We start from the raw sequence: 26,687 nt of genomic DNA on the forward strand, positions 1-26,687 counted from the left end.
CTTTTTTATTGCATCTGTTAAAAATATTTTATAATTTGTTAAGAGGGTCAAAAAAGCTTGCAGACAGATTTTTAAGAGGTTTGTTAGTGACACAGAATTTCTTGACTGATGGGAAAGAGGTGGATATATGGTAGGTGCTGGTTCAGTGCCTTGGGCAATTGTCTTAAGTGCCCGATGTTGACATCTGTGCCAAATGTGGCCTATTTCTGGTAGAGAAGTGTCATTTTCACATGGCAATTGACATGAAAATGAATTCCGAAGGGGCAGTAGCTACCACCTCGTGACATGTTCTCTGCATAGCTTTCTTGTGAGGTTAGAGCTTCTCACAAGTTGCATTTTGGCTACTAGTGTATTACTTGCTAAGTATTTCTTTAGTGTTGTTGATTGTATATTAGGGGCCAGATGGAGTTAGTGCATCTGCCAAAGTTTCTAGCCTAGGTAGTAAAAATACTATTTTTGCCAAGTGGGATAAACACAAATAAACTGGGAGAATGTGTTTCTTGTCCTCTTCAAAGAGGAAGTGGAAAAACAATGACACTGCAGACAAAACATGCACAGAGGATCTTAGAGAAAGGAAATTGAACAGGTCCAGGATTTTGATCACATCTTATTTTTAGCAAATATTTGGAATGTGCTGAGAAGACCCATTGTGTGTGTTTGCAGGATCCTCTTGAGGACATGGCTTGGAGGTTGGTTGATGGTGTTATGCAGTGTTCTTTCAGAAGAAACATTACCCTTCCTGGGGTTAAGAATAGATTTGATCTAAATGCAAGCTACTACATATTTGTAGCAGATGGTGCAGCTGTTGATGGTAAGTATATTGAAAGAAAACTATCTTTTTAAGGTTTGTCTCTTATTTTTTTCCTTTCCCTCATTTTTTTGGAGAGACTATGGTAATTGCTCTTTTTTTGAGATATGCATTTGTGAATAAAGAGTTATCAAATTCTTTTCCATCTTTGCCTGACAGTTTGACCTCAGTTGACCTTCTAGCTTTGTTTCCCTGGAAACTAGGTAAAGGTAGTGTCAACTATGTTATCAGGCAGCACAATATATGTGATTTCTGGCTGGTAAACTGCATTTGGACCAGGGAAAACTGTAAATACCTGATTGGATATAGTGACTTTGGCAGTTTCCTTGCAGGGACCCTAAAGGCAGGACTGTGTGGGGTTTTTGCAGGACATATCGGCTCTTGTGGATGACCTGTCCAATACGAATCTCATCTCGTTGGACCTGAGCTTTCTCCAGGGTGGAAGAGAGGGGTAAAGGGAATAACCCTTAACAGCTGAGTAAGCTTCTACAGGACCTCCCTTTGAAAAAGGATGCCTCGTGGTGCCCTGCAGGTGAACTGTGTTTCCTGTCTCACAGCCTTCTAAGTCAGTCGGATGCTAGGTATAGCTCAAGGAAGTTTTATGAGTTTGAATGTTTAGTTTATCTTTAATACAGCCCCGGTAGGTACTGAAACACATTAAAAAGAATAAAGAGATTTTGTTTAAGGTCTTAGCTAATGATATTCTGAAGAATTGCAGGAAATGCCAAGGTAATGTTGTAGTTAGTGACTCATCTCCCAAACTTAATATCCTCAAACTTGGAGCATATGGCCTACTCTGAAAGTCGTGAGGCACTGGGCACACAGAATGGAAGAATGGGGGTAAGAGAGGAGGAGGAGAAATGTGGTGTGGGCAAAATTGTGAAAGCCTTGCATAGTCTATCATGTGGTTTATTTATTTTTAATTGAAGTACAGTTGATTTACAATGTTGTGTTAGTTTCTAGTGTACAGCAAAGTGATTCAGATATAGATTTGAAACTATACATGTATTTCTGAAAAAAAAATGTATTCTTTTTTAGATTCTTTCCACTATAGTTTATTTTTTATTTTTTTTAGTGTTTTTATTTTTTAAATTTTTTAAAATTTAAATTTATTTATTTTAACTGGAGGCTAATTACTTTACAATATTCTATTGGTTTTTCCATACATTAACATGAATCCGCCATGGGTGTACACGTGTTCCCAATCCTGAACCTATTATAAGATATTAAATATAGTTCCCTGTGCTATGCAGTTGGACCTTGTTAATTATCTGTTTTTGTATATAGTAGTTTATATTCTATTATGTTGTTTAGATTTTATCCTATAGGTAAAGTAGAGGTTCAAAAGGTTTTAAAGAGGATGAAATATCTACTCAGTGTTAGAGAAAATTTAGGAATATTTGCAGGTTTAGTTGTGGGTGATATGTTTGGTTATCTTAGGCAAATCGTGTATTCTTACTTGCACCAACAACAGCAAATGTAGCTTGAAAATAACTTTGGTTAAATGATAATAATGGGTAAAATTACTTAGTATATAATGAGGCCAATTGTTGGCTCAGCACTATCATTAAGGTTTTCATTTTATCTTCATAGAAACCTACACAAGATATGCGTTATTATTATCCCTATTTTACCTGGAAGGAGACAGGCTTCAAGAGGTTAGGTCATTTGCCCAGATAAGTAAACAGTGGAGTTGGAATATGAACCTAAACTCTTTGAGCTCACAGCCTCAGTGTTTAATACCTTCTAACATGGGAAATGTAGGAAATGAATTTTTAACGAGGAAAAACTCAAACATTTGCATTTTAAAACATATTACTAAAGTGCAGGTAATTGTATTATTGTTATCTGCAGCTGTCACTTACAATAAATTATATGTATCTCAGTATTTCTTACAGAAGTTTTTTTTCTTTAAACTATACAGTTTAAAAAATACAACTTATTAAAACTTTCTTTTAAGGTTTCTATATATATATTTTTAAATTTATTTATTTATTTACTGACTGTGCTGGTCTTCCTTGCTGCGTGGGCTTTTCTCTAGCTGTGATGAGCGGTGGCCACTCTCCAGTTGTGGTGTGCAGGGTTCTCACTGGGGTGTCTTCTCGTGTTGCAGAGCTTGGGCTCAAGGGTGTGCAGGCTTCAGTAGTTGCAGCGCAAGGGCTCAGTAGTTGTGGTTCCTGGGCTCTAGAGCACAGGCTCAACAGTTGTGGTGCACAGGCTTAACTGCCATGCAGCATGTGAAATCTGGGATTGAAGCCTGCATTGGCTGGTGGATTCTTTACTACTGAGCCACCAGGGAAGCCCTCACAGAGATCTTATGAATAGATATATTGCCCGTTTGTAGAGATAAGAGAACTAGAGCCTAGAAAGGTGAAGCAACTTGTTCAAAGTCACACAAGTAGCAGACTCAGGAGTTAAACTCAAGCTGATTCCAGTTACAAATGCTGTGCCCTTTTCATCATATCCAGCTACTTCCTTTAGTGCCCAGAATGTCATAGGTACTCCAAAAATGATTATCAACTTGAATGGATGACTTAAATTGCTAGAAGACTTAACAGTTTGCATTTATACTTTTAAAAAGTTCATACTTTAAAAGTGTCATTTATTTTTAAAATTTTCTTTATTTTTAATTGAAGAATAATTGCTTTACAATACTGTGTTGGTTTCTGCCATACATCAGCATGAGTCAGTCATAGGTATACATATTTCCCCTTCCTCTTGAATCTTCCTCCCACCTCCCACCCCTTTAGGTTGTCACAGAGCACCATTTTGAACTTCCTGAGTCATACAACTAAGTCTCACTGGCTATTTTACATCCATGGCACCCCACTCCAGTACTCTTGCCTGGAAACTCCCATGGGTAGAGGAGCCCAGTAGGCTGCAGTCCATGGGGTCGAGAAGAGTCAGACACGACTGAGCGACTTCACTTTCACTTTTCACTCTCCTGCATTGGAGAAGGCAATGGCAACCCACTCCAGTGTTCTTGCCTGGAGAATCCCAGGGACGGGGGAGCCTGGTGGGCTGCCGTCTGTGGGGTCGCACAAAGTCGGACACCACTGAAGCGACTGAGCAGCAGCGGCAGCAGTGTATATGTTTCCCTGCTGCTCTCTCCATTTGTCCCATCCTCTCTTTCCTCCCTGCATCCCCTGTGTCCATAAATCTGTTCTCTATGTCTGCATCTCCATTGTTGCCCTGAAAATAGATTCATCAGTACAATATTTCTAGATTTCATGTATATGCATTAATATATGATATATGTTTTTCTCTTTCTGACTTATTTCACTCTGTATAATAGGCTCTAAGTTCATCACCTCATTAGAACTGACTCAAATGCATTCCTTTTTAGGGCTGAGTAATATTCCATTGTGCACATGTACCACAGTGTCATTTAAATAGGTGAATTCCATTGTACTATAAGTTATGTGTGTTTTGGGGTGTACGGTGATTATATCTGTTTCTTCTTAGTCCAGCATTGTAGTAATTAGAATGCATTTTCTGATAGAAACAGTATTTTAATTAATTAGTATTTTCCTGGAAAAACCGAGTTTGTGGATGATACATGTGCAGAACAGAGCATTGTTTTATCTCCCTCTTCTGCTGGTGTTGCTATGCTCATGGCATGGTAAGGAGAGTCTCTATCATGTTTTGTGGTATTTTCCAAAGTGTGGGGATCAAATAACTTGCTTCAGAACCACCTGGAATGACTGCTGAAATGCACATTCCTGAGCTCCATCCCAGACTCACTGAATCTCTGTTGTTTATGCTTGGAATCTGCATTGTAACAAACATTTCAGGGGATTGTTCTGTATACTGTGGTTTGATAACTTAGTGCTCTAGGACAGTGTTCTTCCAACGAAGGTGTACATATTGTAAGACAGTCCAGGGGATACAGAAAACAAGCTTGAACTTTCTATTTAGATTTATTTTATCTCACTAAAAGTTTCTATTTTAATAGTGTTAAACAGATTAAAATAATAGTACATGAATATGTTTATTAACAAACATATACATAAATCATAGACTTTTTTTTTTTAACTGGTGGAGTGCAAAGCAACAAAACCAAACTGCAAAACAAAACAAGCCAACCTGGACATTATCAGTTCAGGGAATTTATTTTTTAGTTCCTCTGTTCAGTTCAGTTCAGTTGCTCAGTGGTGTCTGACTCTTTGTGACCCCATGAATCGCAGCATGCCAGGCCTCCCTGTCCATCACCAACTCCCGGAGTTCACCCAAACTCATGTCCATTGAGTCGGTGATGCCATCCAGCCATCTCATCCTCTGTCGTCCCCTTCTCCTCCTGCCCCTAATCCCTCCCAACATCAGATTCTTTTCCAGTGAGTCAACACTTTGCATGAGGTGGCCAAGATATTGGAGTTTCAGCTTTAGAATCATTCCTTCCAAAGAAATCCCAGGGCTGATCTTCAGAATGGACTGGTTGGATCTCCTTGCAGTCCAAGGGACTCTCAAGAGTCTTCTCCAATACCACAGTTCAAAAGCATCAATTCTTCATCATTCAGCTTTCTTCACAGTCCAACTCTCACATCCATACATGACCACTGGAAAAACCATAGCCTTGACTAGACGGACCTTTGTTGGCAAAGTAATGTCTTTGACTTTGAATATGTTATCTAGGTTGGTCATAACTTTCCTTCCAAGGAGTAAGCGTCTTTTCATTTCCTGGCTGCAGTTACCATCTGCAGTGATTTTGGAGCCCAGAAAAATAAAATCTGACACTGTTTCCACTGTTTCCCCATCTATTTCCCATGAAGTGATGGGACCAGATGCCATGATCTTTGTTTTCTGAATGTTGAGCTTTAAGCCAACTTTTTCACTCTCCTCTTTCACTTTCATCAAGAATCTTTCTAGTTACTCTTCACTTTCTGCCATAAAGGTGGTGTCATCTGCATATCTGAGGTTATTGATATTTCTCCCGGCAATCTTGATTCCAGCTTGTGCTTCTTCCAGCCCAGTGTTTCTCATGCTGTACTCTGCATAGAAGTTAAATCAGCAGGGTGACAATATACAGCCTTGACATATTCCTTTTCCTATTTGGAACCAGTCTGTTGTTCCATGTCCAGTTCTAACTGTTGCTTCCTGATCTGCATATAGGTTTCTCAAGAAGCAGGTCAGGTGGTCTGGTATTCCCATCTCTTTCAGAATTTTCCACAGTTTATTGTGATCCACACAGTCAAAGGCTTTGGCATAGTCAATAAAGCAGAAATAGATGTTTTTCTGGAACTCTCTTCCTTTTCCATGATCCAGCGGATGTTGGCAATTTTATCTCTGGTTCCTCTGCCTTATCTAAAACCAGCTTGAACATCTGGAAGTTCACAGTTCACGTATTGCTGAAGCCTGGCTTGGAGAATTTTGAGCATTACTTTACTAGCGTGTGAGATGAGTGCAATTGTGTGGTAGTTTGAGCATTCTTTGGCATTGCCTTTCTTTGGGATTGGAATGAAAACTAACCTTTTCCAGTCCTGTGGCCACTGCTGAGTTTTCCAAATTTGCTGGCATATTGAGTGCAGCACTTTCACAGCATCATCTTTCAGGATTTGCAATAGCTCAACTGGAATTCCATCATCTCCACTGGCTTTGTTCATAGTGATGCTTCTTAAGGCCCACTGGACTTCACATTCCACTATGTCTGGCTCTAGATGAGTGATCACACCATCGTGGTTATCTTGGTCATGAAGATCTTTTTTGCACAGTTCTTCTGTGTCTTCTTGCCACCTCTTCTTAATATCTTCTGCTTCTGTTAGGTCCATACCATTTCTGTCCTTTATCGAGTCCATCTTTGCATGAAATATTCCCTTGGTGTCTCTAATCTTCTTGAAGAGATCTCTAGTCTTTCCCATTCTGTTGTTTTCCTCTATTTCTTTGCATTGATCGCTGAGGGAGGCTTTCTTATCTCTCCTTGCTATTCTTTGGAACTCTGCATTCAGATGCTTATATCTTTCCTTTTCTCCTTTGCTTTTCGCTTCTCTTCTTTTCACAGCTATTTGTAAGGCCTCCCCAGACAGCCATTTTGCTTTTTTGCATTTCTTTTCCATGGGGATGGTCTTGATCCCTGTCTCCTGTACAATGTCACGAACCTCTGTCCATAGTTGATCAGGCACTCTGTCTATCAGATCTAGGCCCTTAAATCTATTTCTCACTTCCCCTGAACAAAATACAGTTCCCCCACACATCACTGTTGCTTTCGTTGTTTTTGTTGTTGTTTAGTAGCTCAGTTGTGTCCGACTCTGTGACCCCATGGACTGCAGCACACCAGACTTCCTGGTCCTTCACCATCTCCTGGAGTTTGCTCAAACTCATGTCCATTGAGTCAGTGATGCCATCCAACCATCTCATCCTCTGCCTCCCCCTTCTCCTGCCCTTAATCTTTCCCAGCATCAGGGTCTTTTTCATGAATCAGCTCTTTGCATTAGGTGGCCAAAGTATTGGAGCTTCAGCTTCAGCATCAGTCCTTCCAATCAATATTCAGGGTTGGTTTTCTTTGGGACTGACTGGTTTGATCTCCATGCTGTCAGGGGACTCTCAGGAGTTTTCTCCAATACCACAATTCGAAAGCATCAGTTCTTCAATGCTCAGCTTTCTTTATGGTCCATCTCTCACCTGCATACATGACTACTGACAAAACCATAGCTTTGACTATGTGGACCTTTGTTGGCTAAGTGATGTTTCTGCTTTTTAATATGCTGTCTAGCTTTATCATAGCTTTCCTCCAACAAATAAGCGTCTTTTAATTTCATGGCTGCAGTCACCGTCCTCAGTGATTCTGGAGCCCAAGAAAATAAAGTCTATCTCTGTTTCCACTTTTTCTCTATCTGCTTGCCATGAAGTGATGGGAACAGATGCCATAATCTTAGTTTTTTGAATGTTAAGTTTTAAGCCAGCTTTTTCACTCTCCTCTTTCACCCTGATCAAGAGGCTCTTTAGTTCCTCTTTACTTTCTGCCATTGGAGTGGTATCATCTGCATATCGGAGGCTATTGATATTTCTGATGGCAATCTTGATTCCAGCTGGTGATTCATCCAGCCTGGCATTTCACATAATGTACTCTGTATATAAGTTAAATAATAACCAGGGTGACAACATACAGCCTTGATGTTCTCCTTTCCTAATTTTGAACCAGTCCATTGTTTCAGTCCATTTGTTGTCTGGTCATATATGTGTGGATCACTTATATGCTGCACTCTGCTTAAAAACAGTGAGACTTTATGAGGCTGAAACCCTTTTTCAGAGCAATAATATCTCTGTAACCCATGTAAACATAAATAGAACAAGGTCATCCTGGGCAAATTTGACAAGCTCAGGAGACATTGTTTAGTAATGCAGACTGAAGGTCAGAGGGACTGTGATGCTGAATCAGAAGCTTCTGATGATTCTTACAGACTATGCTAAGCTCCAAAGGACACTACGTTATTAGCAAAAACAAAAATTAACCAGTTTCTTTATCCAAATATATCACTTCATCCAAAAGTGATTCAGCAAAAGTGATCAATATTAATATACAGATGAAATTGCTTAATGTTTTCAGATTTTCATTTTCTACTAATTTTTCTTGTTATCCTCATATTTGGTGTTAAGCTGGCATATAGCTATCTTTCTGTTCTTTTTCTGACTGCTGAGGTGTTTTATTTTTCTTACCTTTTCACAGGAAATTTAATTCTCTTCTCTGGGTATCAACAGTGATTGTAGATTACAATTTGAAACATTCAGAAAGCAGATACCTAAATATTGTCACATTTCTTTACATCATGATGTTCAGTAACTAAGTCAAACCATAGCTTCGACTATACGGACTTTTGTCGACCAAGTGATGTTTTTGCTTTTTAATACCTTGTCTAGATTTGTCATAGCTATTCTTCCAAGTTACTAAATCATGATGATTACATGACTGTTAAACATTCATGTCTACTAAATGCAGTGAACAAAATGGTATAAATGTTTACCCAATTCCCTTGTAAACAAGGTTGTTTTGCACAGTATTAACAAATGGAGTTAATGTATAACACAATGTCAGTGAGGAAAAAAACCTTCTCTGTAAATAAATAATTCTATTTATATAAATATATTCTGATTTTTTTTAGCACACATTTACAAACTGGATCAATGAAAAGAAACAAGATATATATTTTACTATAAGAAGAAAAACTTGAGAAATGACCCACAATGGGAGAAATCACCTAGGAAAAGGGGTCAGAAGCAAACAAAAGATAATTGAGAGTTAAAAGTATTGTCATATTTAGTAAAACCCATTTAAAACCTTGTTCTAACTACTATTTTACCCTCAGAAAGCTTTGTCTTATCGTGAAATAAGCCATCATGTGAAATGCTGAGTCCGAACTGAAAGACAGAACTCATCTGTGTGAATAAATTATTCACAATGAGAAAATCTACCAATTTAAATAATTAATGTAGAGACCCCATTATCACATGACCTGTTATTTTGGCAATTTAGGAATAATACTGCAGGAAGTGAAGTGAAAGCATTGTATGCATATGCTAGGTTCTGTCTGCCTCTTTGTGACCCTATGGACTGTAGACTGCCAGGCTCTTCTGTCCGTGGGATTATCCAGGCAAGAATTCTGAAGTGAGTTGCCGTTTCCTTCTCCAGGGGATCTTCCTGACCCAGGGATTGAACTTGCATCCTCTGCATTGCAGGCAGATTCTTAACCGTTGAGCCATCAGGATGCTAAACATGAACTCAATGTCCCTTAAGGCAAAACACCAAATTTATAATGGAGCCATGCAATGGAACACCAAAATTATATGGATTTCTGCTTTAATGAAGGTTACGTTCATGTTAGTCCATGGCTTCATGGTACTTCAGTTTTAAAACACTTTTCTTCCAACTTGATTCTCAGGCTGTTAAGAATGTGGTCTGGTTTTTAATACTACCACTGTACTAATCCAATATTTTTAGGTTCTTCAAAGCCTTCCTTGTCATTTTCAATAGTTTTTTTTTTTTTTCATTATCTTCTATTTGACATTTTTGTAGCTTCTGATAGCTATTGTCTCCTTTTTCTTGACACTAGTCTATAGGTATTCATTATAAAAACTTCTCATTTTCTGTTTTATCTCTGATCTTCTCTGGTATAACAAGACATGATATAATTGTATTCACCAAATGAATAACCAGGTGTCCAAACACTAGTTTTTGAACAGTCCATTTTTCCTCTGTTTCTAAAGGCTCTTTATCATACACTAAAAATCTGTCAGTAAATCACATTATTTCTAATTTATTCTTCCATTGATCTATTTGTCTATTACTATACTGTTTGAATAATAGGTTGTAAGTTTTGATAAAGCATGATTCCCCTCCTAGCTTTCTTTTTTCAGGAATTCTTGCCTCCTCTTTGTGTATCTGCTCTTCTAGATAGAGTTTAGAAATGATTTGTCAAGTTTCATTAAAAATCTTATTGGGTTTATGGTTGGAATTGAAATTTTAGATTAATTTGTGGGATAATCAACATCTTTGAGTCTTCCTATCCAGGAATATATTGGGAAATTGCATTGATTCATATCCTGAAGTATTCTTCATGTCTTCCTATAGGGCTTATTTATTTTTGTTACCTTGTTCCTAGGTATTTTATAAATTTCTAATACATACTATTGTGAATGGAATTTTTTTTCTGACATTTTCTCAATTTGTTGATGTTTAGGAAAGTTATTGATTTTTGAATGCTTATCTTGAAAGTAGCCAGCTAGTTTTCCAAATTAATATCTTGGATTTTCTAGATAAAACATTGTGTTTTGTGCAAATAATGATATTAGCAGCCCTCGTTTTCTTTCTTTTCTTGTTTCACTGCATTTCTTACTTCTCCCAGAGTAGTGTGGAATGATAGTGTAATATGGCAAATATTCTTGTCTTATTCCTGATTTTTATGGGATTGCTTCTAATATTCAGTGTTGTCTCATGTTTATTGTATTTTTCTGGGGGATATATTTTATTGTGTTTAGGAAGTATTCTGTTCCTACCTTTACAAAGAGTTCTTGTCATGGGTGTGTGCTGAATTTCATCTACTGTCTTTCAGGCAGCAACTGACATGACAGTTTATCATTACTTATGTATATTTCTGAACAGTGAACAATTCTCACTTTCCTGGGATGAAAGTGCTCGGTCATGTCTTGTTATTCCCTTAATGCAGATTAATATAATTCACTAATATTTTATTTAAGCTTTTTGCATCTATATTCATAAATGTTTTTGGTGTATGGTTATGGGATTGTGTGTGTTTTTGTGTGTGTGCATGCCTGCCTCATGTTGGTTTCAGTGTTATGCTAATCTTATAGAAAGAACTCAAGAAGAGTTTAAATAAACATGAATTTTTGAAGTTAAAAAAATTTTAAAGTTGTATGATAGAACTCATTCACATAACAGCCTGACTTAGGGATGGAAATATTTGACTAATTAAATAAAATTTTATTGTTATTATTCTCCAGATTTGCTACTACTTTGATCAATTTTTGTAATTCTAGATTTTCTCAGAAAGTCATCTACTTCAGTTAGATTTTGAAATATTTTTGGCTGACTTAAAGTTGTATATACCATTTTTATATAATTTTAAGGAATATCTTCATATCAGCAGCTATGTCATTGTTTTCATTTCTAATATTGTTTGTGATTTTTTTTTAATCTTGTGGTCAGATTTATCAAAAACTCAATTTTATTGGCTTTTACAGAATTAATTTTTCTCATTTTTAGACTTATTAGTTTGTTAATTTCATTCATTTATTTTTAATCCACCTTCTTTTCTGGTTTCCTAGGTTATGTTTTGTAATTTTAAATGCATCTTTAATTAAATTATTTACTTCAAAGTCTTCTTAAATTTTTTTAAGAGAATGCTTTAGAATGATTAAAAACTTTTGAATAGTACCTTGATTATATCACCTGTGTTTTGATATAAAGTGCCTTCATTGTTATTTGTTTAAAAAGGTTTGTAATTTTAGTTTTGACTTCCTATGTATCCTAAGGATTATTTAGAAGAGCTTTATAAGTATCTAGCTGGACCACTTTTTCCTAGCTTTCTTTTGTTAATTTTTATTTTGCTTAATTTTAGTTAGATAAATAACTTGTAAACATATTTCTTTTTGGAAGTCATTGAAGTGTAGTCTGTGGTCTAATACTTACTTGAGACAAAGATTCATACCATATCAAATTTCTTAATTATTTTAATTCTTTTTGACACTTGTATTCTAAAAATTATGTATGTTCCATAATTTGTTTACTCATTCTTCTAATGATGGACATTTAGCTTGATTGAATTTGTATGGCCAGTGTAAAGAAATGTTTCTATGAACATTCTTGTGTATATATCTTTGGTTAAAAAGGGAATATTTCTGAAGGATTGATTCCCAGAATGGACACACGTCCATTCATAGCAACATAAACAAACTAGCTGAAATAATTCTATACATTATAGATTTTATTTTATAAATAATGAATATTATTATAATATATTAAGGCTATATATATTAATATTATATTAATACATGTTGCATATTAATATAATATCAGTATATAATAGTATATATCATCTCTACTGAAATTTATTTTTTATTACCTTAAGAAATTTTGTTTTCAAGCCATGTCATTGTCTCTCCATTCCTTCTCTCCTGAGAAAGTAATTCATCTTCATTTTCTTAAAAAATTTCAGGTCGAATTCATAAGCATTCTCAGCAACCTTTGATTACATATGAAAAATACAATGTGACAGGCGATCCAAAGAACATAGGAGGATCCCATTCTTTACTCCTTCTGAAGGTTCATGGTAAGTTACATGTATATTATTACTACTTTGTGGAATAAACTTAACTTTGTGGGATAAATTTAATGCTGGCTAGATTGAGAAGGATAACAGGCACAATTTAGCAAATATCCATAAATCTAAGTTTAGGCAACAACATTTGCAGGTAGCATTATCTATCTTAATGTTTACTATTTTTTCACAAAAAGAGAGTAGGGATATTTCAGTGGTTTTAACCCTGACTTATATTAAAATCACCAGTGGAGCTTTTAAGGCATTTATCAATAGAATTTTTAAAAAGTACACTAGTTTCTAATTGCAGCCAGGATTGAGTATTATTGGGTGAATTAACTTTTATGAGACTTTAATTATGCCATTTATTAAAATAAATGGTAATAAATTAGTAGTTTGCGATTGTGATTGTTTAATTATAATAGTAGTTTGGTTTCAAAGCTTCCCTGGTGGCTTATATGGTAAATAATCTGCCTGCAATACTGGAGACCTGAGTTTGATTCCTGAGTTGGCAAGATCCCCTGGAGAAGGGAGTGGCAACCCACTCCAGTATTCTTGCCTGGAGAATCCCATGGACGGAGGAGCCTGGTAGGTTATAGACCATGGGGTCGCAAAGAGTCAGACACAACTGAGCAACTAACACTTTCACTTGGTTTCAAAGATGTAATTTTTGTTGTTGTTGTTGAAGAACTGGTCAATGTACAAGAATTTGAGGGTATACAAAGTAACTCAGTGCTATCATTATGTATCACATACTTAAAATGAAGGGAATCAAGTTGGAAGAGCAGTAGCCTAGAAATAAGGCTCTGATGTACTCTGGTTGTACAAGTAAAAATTGATTTCATTTGAAAAGCAGTCCAGTTATTGTTGAAAAATGAGGTTAAAAATAGGAGAATAGTGTAAGTGTATACTGTACTATACTCTACTTTTATAAAATATTAATACTGGCAGGGGACTTTCCTTAATTGGTATATTACCTTTATATACTTCAGAATTATCCATTCTAGTGGGAGTTTCAGTAAAACTTGAAAATATCTTTATTGTTGTTATTTCACTTCTACTAGTAGCTCTAGTTGAGCAGTAATTGGATTCAGAAATAATGTGCCTATTTGTTTTCCATTATTTTTAGGAGTAAAATGTGAGACGATTCTGAGAAAACTATAGATAGGTTGTATTAGTGTAATGATTAAGAGCACAATTAATTAAAAAAAGACTGGATTCAAATTCTGACTTATAACCTTGGGCAAGTTACTTAACTTCTCTATGCTTTCCTTCCCCATATAGCAGAACTGGAATAATAATTGTAAATATTTTATAGGAATTGTTGTTAGGATCAGTTAGATTAATATGCATAAAGTACTTGGAGACAGTGTCTGGCATGAAATAAGAGCTTTGAAAGTGTTGGCTATTAGAAGTAGTAGTGGTGGTAAAAGCATTGATCTTTAGGTTGTATTTATTATGTCAGCTGAATGTCTTGTTGATTGTTTACATTTTCTAAGCATTTGGATTGGTCATTTAAGAAATAGCTTGATTAGATTGTGTTGTCAACCATTGCATTTTCTCACCTGTAGGTGCCTTAATGTTTGTGGCATGGATGACCACTGTTAGTGTAGGTGTACTGATTGCCCGGTTCTTCAAACCTGTTTGGTCAAAGGCTTTATTTGGTGATGCAGCTTGGTTTCAGGTAGGTGGAGAAATAGTTTAATGCAATTTCCATATTACTTGAATGTTGCAACATGAAAACACATGAATTAAGTGGATTTTTGGATGGTTATAGTTGTAATTTTGGAATCCTTATAATCTCTCTTTGCCCTTTGGTTTCCTAACCAACTGAGAATAGACATAAGATACTTGATGGAGATAAAAATAAAGACAGCTTTATGAAGGATCAGGCTGAGTTGGAGAATGTATCATTACCATGTGTGTTTTTTTGGAACACAGACCTTGAATGCATGTAACGTGATCTTGAGTTACATGTCTAGTTGCAAAAGAAGATTAGAAGAGCATTCATCCACTGCACTGAGTACAGATGGGTCCAAGAAGGCAGTGCATGCATGCTCAGTTGTGTCTGACTTTCTGCGACCCCATAGACTGGTATCCCACCAGGCTCTTCTGTCCATGGGGATTCTCCAGGCAAGAAAATTGGAGCGGGTTATCATTTCCTTCTCCAGGGGATCTTCCTGACCCAGGGATCAAACCTGCATCTCTTGCATCTCCTGCATTGACAGGTGGGTTCTTTACCAGCTGAACAATCAGGAAAGCCCAGGAAGGCAGCAAAGCAGAAGAAAGAAACTGGTTGCTCACTATGCTGCAAAGCAGCGGTCCGTCCTCTGGTTGATGGGCTAGTGAAGGTTAGGCAATCCCTCACTCATCAGTCAGTTCAGCTCAGTCACTTAGTCGTGTCCGACTCTTTGTGACCTCATGGACTGCAGCACGCCAGGCCTCCCTGTCCGTCACCAACTCCCGGAGTTTACTCAAACTCATGTCCATCAAGTCGGTGATGCCATCCAACCATCTCATCCTCTGTCATCCCCTTCTCCTCCCGCCTTCAATCTTTCCCAGCATCAGGGTCTTTTCCAATGAGTCAGCTCTTAGCATCAGGTGGGCAAAGTACTGGAGTTTCAGCTTCAATGTCAGTCCTTCCAATGAACACCCAGAACGGATCTTTAGGATGGACTGGTTGGATCTCCTTGAAGTCCAAGGGACTCTCAAGAGTCTTCTCCAACACCACAGTTCAAAAGCATCAATTCTTCAGCGCTCAGCTTTCTTTATAGTCCAACACTCACATCCATACCTGACTATTGGAAAAACCATAGCTTTGACTAGATGGGCCTTTGTTGGCAAAGTAATGCCTCTGCTTTTTAATATGCTATCTAGGTTGGTCATAACTTTTCTTCCAAGGAGCAAGCGTCTTTTAATTTCATGGCTGCAGTCACCATCTGCAGTGATTTTGGAGCCCCCAAAAATAAAGTCTGACACTGTTTCTACTGTTTCCCCATCTATTTCCCATGAAGTGATGGGACCAGATGCCATGATCTTAGTTTTCTGAATGTTGAGTTTTAAGCCAACTTTCTCACTCTTCTCTTTCACTTTCATCAAGAGGCTCTTTAGTTCATCTTCACTTTCTGCCATAAGGGTGGTGTCATCTGCATGTCTGAGGTTATTGATACTTCTCTCAGCAATCTTGATGCCAGTTTGTGCTTCATCTGGCCCAGCATTTCTCATGATGTACTCTGCATGTTAAATAAGCAGGGTGACAATATACAGCCTTGACTCATCAGTCAAGATTATGTATTTCCTGTGTAGGTGGGAAAAGAAATTGAAAGTGTCCTTTTTCATGCTGTCCCTTCCCTGGGGGATGAGGAAGCAGTCTTTTAATAGAAACATGGGCAAGGGTCAATAACTGACCCTCAAAACAAAATAAAACAAACCTTACCTTTCATTTGTCATGTAGTACGGATATTTGCGTATACAGTGAAAGATCAACAGATATGTGTTGAGATAGAATGTGCATGTCTGCTTGTAGAAAAAAAATATTGCTTATTGTAACAGTTTTGACTTTAGAAGAAGGTATTATTGAAACTTCATATAAATTTGTAGCTTTTAAGATTTACCTTGTCTAATATCATTTCTCAGTTTTGGCTGGCAGTGTTAATCTGTTTTATTTGTTCTCACTACTGATTGTCATATGTCTTGCTCCTGTCTGTCTCTGCCTTTGATTGTTCGCTCTCTCTTTTTCCTCTTCTCACGTGGATATTCCCAACTGGAAAACTCTTTGTCTCCCTTTCAACCAGTTCAAGTCCTCCACTGTCTTCAAAGCTATAATATCTGCACACATTGCCTGACTATAGGTCCTACTTTCTGGTGACTATATATATGTGTATATTTATACTATATTTAGTGACCATAGGTCCTGCATTCTCTGGGGTAGTTTTGGTTTGCACCAGTTATCCTGGAATAATCCAGTATCAGTGCCCATTTTCACTCTCAGTATTCTCCTTGTTTGAATGATGAATTATACATTTCAAATATGTTTCTCTTATCTGCGCAATTAAATCCCAAGCTCCCCAGGAAACAGTACTTTCTGTTTCCTTGGAGTTTCATTGTATGTAACCATTTTGCTTGGTGGTGGAACTTAATAAATGTGTTTGGAAGGAAATGAGTTTGGCAGGTAGGTGCTCTCTGTGTGTGAAAATATCCATTCCCGCTGTTCTGTGCAGGTGAAGTCTTGGCAGATGCTTTTGAGTGATGAGGTTGGCAGCTTAGACTTTTCTTTAAAGTTCAATGGTATAGTAAGATTTTTTTTTTAAACTGACAATGAACTGTGGTTAGATGTCAACTGAATGGGTACCTTCTGTGGATCTCAGCCGGTGATCTTCATGGTTACACCAGCTTCTTTCTCTTTCGTGTTCGCTCTCTTCTCATTTATCATTTCACTCTTGCAGGTGCATCGAACTCTCATGCTCACTACTTCTGCCCTCACCTTTATTGCTTTCCTTCTGCCTTTTATTTACAGAGGAGGCTGGAACTGGGTAAGTAGATCTTACACAGAATGTTTTTTTATTATATTCATATGTTTAAAATTCATTTTGATGCCAAAGGAGATTGCTGCTTTTTTTCTCAAATGATGCATGAAAAGATATATCTTCATGTCCCTCTTTCTCTCCTTTTTGAATCATCTGATGAGTGTTTCACATGGCTGGTGTCAGGGATGGAGTTAGAATATTAGTGCAGATTACTTGGTAGTGGAATGTGTTTTTAGACAGTCTCAAATTTTAACTATATACTATGTAGCTTTAATGAGTTTTCTCACTATAGAACGGTGAAAGTTGAAAGCATGATATCTAAGGAACACGAACACTTTAAGTGGTTTTCTCTAATACTGTGACTATCACTGTTAACATTAGTTGTATTCCTACTATGTGAGCAGCTGTGCTAAGTGCTTTACATGTGCTATCAAAGTTAAACTTCAAATAAAGTCGTTACTGATGATAATCCCATGTCATTAAAGAAGAAATGGAGGCTTATTCTCAAATGTGGATCTCAAGTTTAGACCTTTACCCTGACTTGGAGACTCAAACATCCAGCTGGCTACTCAGAAACTCAACTTGTGTGTCCAAGACATCTCAAGCAGTTCCCTTCTTGGGCCAAAACCTTGGAATTATTCTTAACTCTGCTCTCTTGCACACCCTGTGTCAATTCCATCAGGGAATCCCATTGGCAATACATGTCAAATAAAAGCACTTTTAACCATCACTGGCTACTCTGTGGATTTGAGCCAACATCATCTTTTTGCCTGAATTGTTACAACAGGTACCTAGTTGGTCTCTCTACTTCAACCCTTGCCCATGTGCAATCTGTTTTCAATCAAGAAGCAGAGTGATTTTTTAAAAATGTAAATCAGATTATATCATTCCTATGTCCCAAACTGGTTTCTCTAATGTCTCAGTTTTACCCCAAGTTAAAGCTAAAGTCCTCTATCACTGGTTCCCAGTTACTCTCTGGATTGGTCTCCTCTTCCTTTCCTCAACCTTAGCTCATTTAATTTCATATTTGGCTAATTCTCAGCATGTTACTGATTTGTAGTCTTTACAAAGATTCTTTCTTTTTCCTAGGTCATGTGTCCTCTACTCCCTTACCTTCTGCAAGTCTTTGCTTAAATCATAGTTTCTCAAAGAGCCCTGCTCTGCTCTATTTTTTTTTTTTCTAAAGAAATGTTTACCTTATGTAATTTAATATAATTTACTTAAATAATGTATTTTTTCTTTTGTCTTCTCACACTAGTATGTGAACTCTGTGAGTGATGGGATATTTATGGGTATGTTTGTTAGTGTATCTATAACACTCAGATCAGATTCTGGTATGTGACATGTCAGTAAATATTTATCAAATGAATGAATGAGGCTTACTGAGAATCAGAGATGTACCTAAGGTCAGAGTCTGAGTTTCCAGTATACTCTTCTAGTTTAACAGCCAGTTAAATTTTGATATCAAAATTTGATATTTCAATTTGGGCTGTTGCCAAAAGGGTAAATATGGATGAATCTTGGGTCATAGATATTACTAGGAAACCTCCTTTCTGCTTTTTAAGTATTTTTAGACTGGTCAACCTATTTTTTAAAGGAAATTATGAAGATTTTCTGATATGACTTGAGACATTGGGACTTTATTTTCTCCAGGTACTTGTGACAAGTGTAATGCTTACTTTACAAACTTCGTAGCTTGTAGTCTTCATAGTTGTGACAAGGGTGGTAAAAAGGTAAAAACATAATTCTATAGCTGGATCCTTGGATTTGAATCCTTGTGTCATCACTGATTGGAGAAGGCAATGGCACCTCACTCCAGTACTCTTGCCTGGAATGTCCCATGGGTGGAGGAGCCTGGTGGGCTGCAGTCCATGGAGTTGCTAAGAGTCTGATACGACTGAGCGACTTCACTTTCACTTTTCCCTTTCATGCATTGGAGAAGGAAACGGCAACCCACTCCAGTGTTCTTGCCTGGAGAATCCCAGGGATGGGGGAGCCTGGTGGGCTGCCCTCTATGGGGTCGCACAGAGTTGGACACGACTGAAGTGACTTAGCAGCAGTCATCTCTGATTACCTGAGACATCTTGGGCAAGTTGCTTAACTTCTCAGTCCCTCAGTTTACTCAAATGAAGATAATAGAGTATCTATCTCATAGGCTTTCTGAGGGTTGATATTTAATTAACTGAATGCACTTAAAAGAGTTCCGGGCACATTCTAAACAAAATAATTTTGTTCACTGCTATTACTATTTTTTATTCAGTTGAGTTCAGTTGCTCAGTCGTGTCCGACTCTTTGCGACCCCATGAATCACAGCACGCCAGGCCTCCCTGTCCATCACCAACTCCCAGAGTTCACTCAGACTCATGTCAATTGAGTCGGTGATGCCAGCCAGCCATCTCATCCTCTGTCATCCCCTTCTCCTCTTACCCCCAATCCCTCCCAGCATCAGAGTCTTTTCCAATGAGTCAACTCTTCGCTTTAGCATCATTCCTTCCAAAGGAATCCCAGGGCTGATCTCCTTCAGAATGGACTGGTTGGATCTCCTTGCAGTCCAAGGGACTCTCAAGAGTCTTCTCCAACACCACAGTTCAAAAGTATCAATACTTCAGCACTCAGCTTTCTTCACAGTCCAACTTTTACATCCATACATGACCACTGGAAAAACCAAAGCCTTGACTAGACAGACCTTTGTTGGCAAAGTAGTGTCTCTGCTTTTGAATATGCTATCTAGGTTGGTCATAACTTTCCTTCCAAGGAGTAAGCGTCTTTTAATTTCATGGCTGCAGTCACCATCTGCAGTGATTTTGGAGCCCCCAGAAATAAAGTCTGACACTGTTTCCACTGTTTCCCCATCTATTTCCCATGAAGTGATGGGACCAGATGCCATGATCTTCGTTTTCTGAATGTGGAGGTTTAAGCCAACTTTTTCACTCTCTACTTTCACTTTCATCAAGAGGCTTTTGAGTTCCTCTTCACTTTCTGCCATAAGGGTGGTGTCATCTGCATATCTGAGGTTATTGATATTTCTCCCGGCAATCTTGATTCCAGTTTGTGTTTCTTCCAGTCCAGTGTTTCTCATGATGTACTCTGCATATAAGTTAAATAAACAGGGTGACAATATACAGCCTTGACATACTCCTTTTCCTATTTGGAACCAGTCTGTTGTTCCATGTCCAGTTCTAACTGTTGCTTCCTGCCCTGCATACAAATTTCTCAAGAGGCAGATCAGGTGGTCTGGTATTCCCATCTCTTTCAGAATTTTCCACAGTTTATTGTGATCCACACAGTCAAAGGCTTTGGAATAGTCAATAAAGTCTGCCATAAGGGTGGTGTTATCTGCATATCTGAGGTTATTGATATTTCTCCCGGCAATCTTGATTCCAGCTTGTGCTTCTTCCAGCCCAGCGTTTCTCATCATGTACTCTGCATAGAAGTTAAATAAACAGGGTGACAATATACAGCCTTGACATACTCCTTTCCCGATTTGGAACCAGTCTGTTGTTCCATGTACAATTCTAACTGTTGCTTCCTGACCTGCATATAGGTTTCTCAAGAGGCAGGTCAGGTGGTCTGGTATTCCCATCTCTTCCAGAATTTTCCACAGTTTCTTGTGATCCACACAGTCAAAGGCTTTGGTATAGTCAATAAAGCAGAAATAGATGTTTTTCTGGAACTCTCTTGCTTTTTCGATGATCCAGCGGATGTTGGCAATTTGATCTCTGGTTCCTCTGCCTTTTCTAAAACCAGCTTGAACATCTGGAAGTTCACGGTTCACATATTGCTGAAGCCTGGCTTGGAGAATTTTGAGCATTACTTTACTAATGTGTGAGATGAGTGCAATTGTGCAGTAGTTTGAGCACTCTTTGGCATTGCCTTTCTTTGGTATTAAAATGAAAACTAGTCTTCGGTGGGCTTCAAATGGCTGTGCTGGTGTTGCTGCGACTGCTGCTGCTTTTGCTGCTGCTAAGTCGCTTCAGTTGTGTCTGACTCTGTGCAGTCCCATAGACGGCAGCCCACCAGGCTCCCCCGTCCGTGGGATTCTCCAGGCAAGAGTACTGGAGTCGGGTGCCATTGCCTTCTCCGGTGCTGGTGTTAGCGGTCATCTAACGTACTGGTGGAAGGGTGCAGCATTCCGTGATTGGATTCCATCACAACCATTTATGCACTATGTGGACCTGGGTACATTACTCACCATCTTAAGCCTCAGTTCCCTTGTTTGTGGAAGTGGGATATTGATAACTAATCATTAGGCATCAGAGTGAGCGTTAGTGATAATGTGTATAAAGTATGTGCCTGGCATAGACACTCAGTGAACAGTGTTTATTATTATTATTAAATGTTTATGGCTAGAGAAAAGCCCTAAGAAACTGCTTCTGTGTGTATTATTTTTAATTTGCAGATTTGATGGGCAGGATTAATACCATTAAAATGATGTATCTTTGTTCAGCATGCAGGTTATCACCCATACCTTGGTTTTATAGTGATGGTTTTAGCAGTTCTTCAGCTTCTTTTGGCAGCTTTCAGACCACCTTTACATGACCCAAGGTACTTGTAGTCTTTATTTATTAATGCCCTTAAGGTAGATATCCTTAATTGGCAAGCCAATTCTTTTTTTTTTTTTTGCATTTTATAAAATTCAGTGATAAATTATATTTACTTAAAAAGGTTTTAAAATGTATTTCAGATAGCTGATGCCTAAGCAATAAGGGAAATTACATGCTTTTTATTCTCTTGGGAATTTATTGTAGTTCCATCACTTTAAAGAATACTGACTGGTTCTTTATTTGGTAGAAGGCAAATGTTTAACTGGACTCATTGGAGTATGGGAACAGCTGCTAGAATAATAGCAGGTAAGTAATTGTGATGCCACTTATTCATATATAATTGAAAATTGTTTATACTGCAAGTTGTAATTTGGCTTAAATGATTTTTAGATACATTAGTAACTGGAGTAATTGGTTGTTGAGGAGAAATCAGTCTTAAGCATTGAAATCCAGAAAGCAATTTCTAGAGGTAACTATTTAAGCTATTATTTCAGTTTCAAGGTTTTAAAAATGACTTTAAAACCCTCCTTTTAAGACTTCTTTTTAGTGTTTGCCTTTGCCAGCAGGATAAGTTATGCTGATGACCAAATATATAAGCAGCTCAGCTTGAGAGTCTGTCATGGATTGGGCTGAATCAGGCTTGGGGACCCAGCCCTCTGTCGCCAGGTTTTCTCCTTGGGAATGGTACCTTCCAGGGCAAGGTGTTTTTTAAACGTCAAGTATGATTTTGTAGTATTTTTTAAATGAATTAATTAATTTTAATGGAGGATAATTACATTACAATATTATGATGGTTTTTACCATACAAAAACATGAATTGGCCACTGGTATATATGTGTTCCCCTCCCCCAATCCTGAACCCCTCTCCCAGGTCCCTCCCCACTCTATTCTTCTGGATTGTCTCAGAGCACTGGCTTTGGGTGCCCTGCTTCAGCCATCAAACTTGCTTGCACTGGCCATCTATTTTACATATGACAATGTATATATTTTAATGCTATTCTCTCAAATCATCCCACCCTCCCCTTCTCCCACTGAGTCCAAAAGTCTGTTCTTTACATCTATATCTCCTTGTGATGCTTTATGTGATAAATACCTAAGCTGATCTCCTGCCCTCACATTTCTATGTTCTATAGAAATCGTGGAAGAGGAGGTATAGTCAGAAGTGGCTTCCATACTTTTCCCCTCTCCTTCATTGTAGACTTAAAACTTTGGGCACCTCTTTCTTAACAATTGGAGGATTGTAATTATAATTTCCCATCTTAGCCTTTCTAGTCTTACAATAAAGACTAAATTAACTACTTGTTCTTAATTATTAATCTAATTCATCTCATAAACTCTTTTAGTATATTTCACTTGATATAATTCACACATGTATGCACACACATACATAGTTACCTCTTGAATTGTATTTTAACATGTGTATTTTCTTATAAATGTAGTGGCAGCAATGTTCCTGGGAATGGATTTGCCAGGACTGAATCTTCCTGGCCCATGGAAAACCTATGCAATGATTGGATTTGTAGCCTGGCACGTTGGGACAGAGATTATTCTGGAGATACATGCTTACCGACTCTCTAGGAAAGGTAACCTGCTCAAAGAGCAGTGTTGTAGAATCACTTTTATACAAACTGTTGGAATATAATTAGTTTCTCAACACTAATGGTTGACTCTTACATAGTACCTTACTAAAAATTTATTTCCATCACTCAGTCTATGATAAAAATAGTGGAAATTTTCTGCCTTTGTTTTTTATATTCACTAGTATTAGAATTTGTGAGTAAAATGCAAGGAAAAGATGGAAGCTTTTAGGGAAGATGCCTTCTTTGTAAGTACTTTTTTACTTTGCATGCTGCTCTGACGTGGGGCTACAATGAACTGAGAGCCCTAAATGACTGGAGCTGAGAGACCCCTGAGACGGAGGAGGATGAGATGCTCATCCATAGTCAAGACAGGGCAAAGCTGCAGATGAATTTTACCTATTCAACAGACTTCCTGAGTGCTATCACTTAAGTTGCCATCTGCACTGTATATAGCTAGCTAACCAGCGTGCTACGTAAGAAGGACTTAATACTTTGCCAGTGCTCTCTAGTGGCAAGGTCCATTTTGGCCCCAGTGCCAGGCAGGGTAAGATACCTGTAGCCATTAGTAGTGGAGAGATTAGCAGAGAATCAGTGACATGTTAGCCTGGTTTCTAGGCTAACTTCCTTTGTGTCCTAAGGTGGCCTCCTAAAAACAAAACCTCTTTGTTGTCTAGCGTGTGTGCTCAGCAGCTTTTTTGGAACTGAGTAGTAAAAACTGTCCTACCGTTTTCTGGGTCTTGATAGGGTAACATACATAGGATTTGAGTCCTTTTTTTTTTTTTGATTGGTATAGTTGATTTACAATGTTGTGTGGGGTTTGACCCCTAAAGGGACTTTTGATAACCACTAGATTATGGCTTGCTATTTAAAAAATATATATGTATTTAACACTTGGATTGTTAGAACTCTGACTAGAAAAAAATCCTTTCACATGTATGCTGTAGCCAGCTTGACCTGATTTGTAAGAGCCTTAAATATGCAAGAAGTTTGCAACATTTGGTCACTTGAAATGCAAGAATGTACATCTTGGAAAATTGCCAATGCTTCAAATCAGAGCTTTCTTTGAGAATGAGTTTACCTGCATACACACTGGCCTTACAAACTTTTGTTCTCGTTCTTGACAGTTGAAATACTGGATGATGATAGAATTCAGATCCTCCAGTCGTTTACTGCAGCTGAAGCAGAAGTAAGTTCTTTCTTCTTATTTATTGGCACAAACCTTAGTGATCGGAGTTTCCTTTTTTCATATCTCATTTTTTTTTTCTTTTAGGGTTATGTTTTTAAAAAGGTGGTGTTAGCAATTTATGTTTGTGGGAATTTGACTTTTCTCACTATGTTCTTATCTGCAATCAACCGTCTATGAGTGAGTGAAGACCTTGGCTTTTGCAGACCAGGTGATAATCACCATCAAGCCAAAAAACGTGATGCCTGTCCTGACTGCCTGGAATGTATTCATGAATTCTAATTAGGGAAGATCAGATCATGTCTATAGAGAAATTCTGAAATCTGGTCTTTAGAGATCAACATTCAGTAGGGTCCCATGGACTATAAACTGATGTCAAGGTTTATATATTATTCTGAGTCTTAATGGGAAGGTTGTGTTTGAGGAGAAGTAACTCAAATATTTTTTATGCTGAAATTTTAAGAATGTTAGCATTTAAGAAAAGAACTGTTTTAGAAAAACAAAAGGATGTCATTAGGACAAAATGGAGACTGTATTAAGGTAAATATCTTTTGGACTTAATGGTGCTGTTGTACTTTAAAGAAAACATTTATTTTTTACTAGTTTCTATGAATGGTCTTTCTTAGGACTTTTTCCCTTTCCCCTTTCCTTAAGAATTTTTGAGAAACATATTTTTCAGTCCAGTTTTTTAGACATGTCCTTTGTTTCATGTATTTTGTTACTTCCCTGATAAAGGTAAAAGTGGGGTTAACACCATTTCATTAACATTTGAATATATTATTAATATTATAATTTCTTTCTTAGCAGTGAAATGCACATGTGCATCTTTTGATTGCGTGTCTTCATATATTTAGCTACATAGCTAAAATGACATTTTATATGTTAATTGTTTTGACTATGAGATAAAGTCTTAGTATTTGGAGATTGTAGACTGGCATTTCAAAATTAATAAAATTCTTGTTAGCATTTTAAGAGTTACTCTCTTTCTTTGTGCTACTAAAATAATACGGATGATTCTGTTTTGTTAGAAGTTTCTGATACTAACCATGAATTAGAATCATCAATATTATTTTCCTTCCTATTTCAATAATTTCTCTTTTATGATTGGCTCTCATATTTGCTATGGGGATTTCTAGCCAGTGGGTGGCACCGTAACACTACTGCTTTGTTCCTGTTTCCTTGTGCTGATTCATTTTCAGTACTTAATATCTCGGGGTGGCATACCCCTTAAAATTCACCAGCTTTTAATATTTATTTGAAAAATTTCTTCCTTTGAGGGAATGATCACAGTTATAGGTTAGAATTGAAATTAGGGACCAATGTTGTTATTTTCTGGTTCTAATTTGTTTTCTAACCATGTTATTTAATAAACCATTGTTTGATACTTCTGTTTACATTTCTGTGACCTGGTAACAAATGAACACAACTATGTTAGATAGATAAAACAAGCAAAACTCTATATTCTTAAAATAAAAAGTTTAGGGAAGCATAGTTTAAACTTTTTTATGTTAAAAAAAAAAATACGATTGGTCCAAGGACCTAAATTCTATCTGGTATAAATAATAGCCTCAGTGATGTATCTTACACCTTTTTCTGGGTAAAATGATATGTTTTTGTCCTTTATGTAGGTGTTTATCATAAGTAGCTTAGGGTTTGAGATGTGATGTTTATGTGTTCATGTTCTATAAGTGCCAGGCTACTTACAGTCTACGCTTTCTTTTTGAATGTCTTTATATAAAAGCATAGGGCTTCCCAGGTGGCTCAGTGGTAAAGAATCTGCATGCAGTGCAGGAGATGCAAGAGACTTGCATCTGATCCCTGGGTTGGAAGATCCCCTGGAGTTAAAAAAATGGCAATCCACTCCAGTATTCTTGCCTAGAGAATTCCGTGGTCAGAAGAGCCTGGTGGACTACAGTCCATGGAACCGCAAAGAGTTGGACACGAGTGAGTGAGCATCCCTTTTTATTGGCTCAGTGGTAAAGAATTCACCTGTAATGCAGGAGACTTAGGTTTGATTCCTGGGTCAGGAAGATCCTCAGGAGGAGGTATGGCAACCCACTCCAATATTCTTGTCTGGGAAATCCATGGACAGAAGAGCCTGGTGGGCTACTGTCCCTATGGTTGCAGAATTGGACATGACTAAAGTGACTGAACACGCATGCATACACATTTAAAGCATTTAAAAAAATATATAGATCACAGAGTTGGACACGACTGAGCAACTGAGCACACACACATAGAAATTTAAATGTATACTAAAATGTTTTTCTCTAATTTTCAA

The 26,687-nt window shown here is 37.5% G+C and overlaps 1 protein-coding gene across 2 annotated transcripts in view; it reads left to right on the forward strand.

Annotated features, from left to right (window-relative positions):
- Positions 1-25,372, forward strand: part of FRRS1 (ferric chelate reductase 1) — a 52,833-nt gene extending 27,461 nt beyond the window's left edge. Inside the window, exons 8-16 of one of the 2 annotated variants that reach the window (XM_019957001.2) lie at positions 664-811; positions 12,472-12,585; positions 14,145-14,257; positions 17,019-17,105; positions 21,547-21,644; positions 21,891-21,949; positions 23,083-23,226; positions 24,348-24,409; positions 24,494-25,372. In XM_019957001.2, the coding sequence (XP_019812560.1) occupies positions 664-811; positions 12,472-12,585; positions 14,145-14,257; positions 17,019-17,105; positions 21,547-21,644; positions 21,891-21,949; positions 23,083-23,226; positions 24,348-24,409; positions 24,494-24,586 (918 nt within the window). In that variant the 3' untranslated portion in view covers positions 24,587-25,372. The remainder of the gene's footprint in view (positions 1-663; positions 812-12,471; positions 12,586-14,144; positions 14,258-17,018; positions 17,106-21,546; positions 21,645-21,890; positions 21,950-23,082; positions 23,227-24,347; positions 24,410-24,493) is intronic. The other variant, XM_070786053.1, reaches the window with a different exon arrangement.
- Positions 25,373-26,687: the final 1,315 nt, after the last annotated feature.

The sequence above is a fragment of the Bos indicus genome, chromosome 3, assembly GCF_029378745.1.
Source record: "Bos indicus isolate NIAB-ARS_2022 breed Sahiwal x Tharparkar chromosome 3, NIAB-ARS_B.indTharparkar_mat_pri_1.0, whole genome shotgun sequence".
Taxonomy (NCBI): Eukaryota; Metazoa; Chordata; class Mammalia; order Artiodactyla; family Bovidae; genus Bos; species Bos indicus.